The 1366-nt window shown below is 41.6% G+C and overlaps 1 protein-coding gene across 1 annotated transcript in view; it reads right to left on the reverse strand.

Moving 5' to 3' along the window:
- The window catches only part of fnbp1l (formin binding protein 1-like), a gene marked incomplete at its 5' end in the record, with an annotated part of 53661 nt that extends 53108 nt beyond the window's left edge, over window positions 1-553 (reverse strand). The window contains 1 exon segment of the mRNA XM_014027084.1: window positions 511-553. Within this exon segment, the coding sequence (XP_013882538.1) occupies window positions 511-534 (24 nt within the window).
- Between the last annotated feature and the right edge of the window lie 813 nt (window positions 554-1366).

Consider the following 1366-nt stretch of genomic DNA (forward strand, 5'->3'; position numbering starts at 1 on the left):
ATAGATAGATAGATAGATAGATAGATAGATAGATAGATAGATAGATTATTTTTTTTGGAAGGAAACAGCAGGATGGTGGTCCTCTCTCCCCCCCTTCCTTTCCCATCTGCTGCCTGCCAGAAACAGGGTGTGACACACACACACATACACACACAACGTGAACTTCACAACTTGCCTGACAAACAAAAAGAACAACATCCATTTTGTAGGAGTGGTGTTGGTTAAGTTAGCCCTGTAGGGTTAGGGTAAGGTGGGTACCGGCTGTGCCCAGCCTGACCCGGGGGTTTCTGTGGGGTCTTCCCTGTCTTTTGTTCCGCTGCTGTCACCGCAGGTTAGCTCCGGCTAACAGCGCAGCCGGCCAGGCTAGCGTCGTTACACAAAGCTGAAGGTAACACGGCACCTTTCTCTTCCTCCCCGCTCCCAAAAAAAAAAAAAAGTCTCCACGGTTCCCGTCGTCAGAAACAAAACGACGGAGAAACAAACAAAACACAAAAAAGACTTCARACTCACCCACAGCTCCGTTCCCCAACTCATTGCGGACACCTTGTCGCGACTTCGCCCGTTGTTCGGAAGCAGTTCTCTCCGCTCAGGTTCTCCCAAACTGCCGCTGATAGGAGTCCCGACCTCCTCCTGCCCACAAAACACACTCCTCCTTCCGCTCCTGGAGCCGCAGGGCCGCCCGACACCACCAGGGGCCCGGGAGGCCTACACAAAAACAAGATAAAAACAAGTGTTTGTGTTGTTAATTATAAGTTACTCAAGATAACAAGTAGTTTTCCAGATTAAAAAAAGGCATTTCTAACACGCGGGACCAAAGTCAATGTAAACAAATCAGCCCGAGTCACGTGATGTGGGCAAACAAATATGTTTGAATGTAAAAATATAAAACCTCCAAGACATTTAAACTGAATTAAATGTATGTTTGACTGTTTTCAGGCTGTTTCTGAAAGTAAACTAATTTAATTTTAAGTTGGTCATTTCACTTTCAAATTTTCTAAACCTTACTTTGATTAAGTTTTAATCATGCAACAGCAGGTGAAATTGTTTTATGTTATTTTCATTTATCTTCCCTGAGAAATTTACAATATGTTAGAAACAGTTATTYTTCATTTTAACCCTGTATCTTGTTGCTTTTTCTTGGCAATAACAAAATAAAAAAAAAAACACATCGTAATAGTCTAGAGTTTGAGGAAAACAAATTTAAAGAAAACCAAGACAACTGATTTTACACATTTGTTTAAACTCAATAAGAACCAGGCTCCTTGTCAAAACTGTTCAGTTCCGCCATCTTGTGGCTAAAATATGTAATTACACAAATCCATTCACATTATTCACGTTTGAATCAGAATCGGAAAACTTTATTGAT

This window comes from Austrofundulus limnaeus, unplaced genomic scaffold, assembly GCF_001266775.1.
Source record: "Austrofundulus limnaeus strain Quisiro unplaced genomic scaffold, Austrofundulus_limnaeus-1.0 Scaffold614, whole genome shotgun sequence".
NCBI lineage: Eukaryota > Metazoa > Chordata > Actinopteri > Cyprinodontiformes > Rivulidae > Austrofundulus > Austrofundulus limnaeus.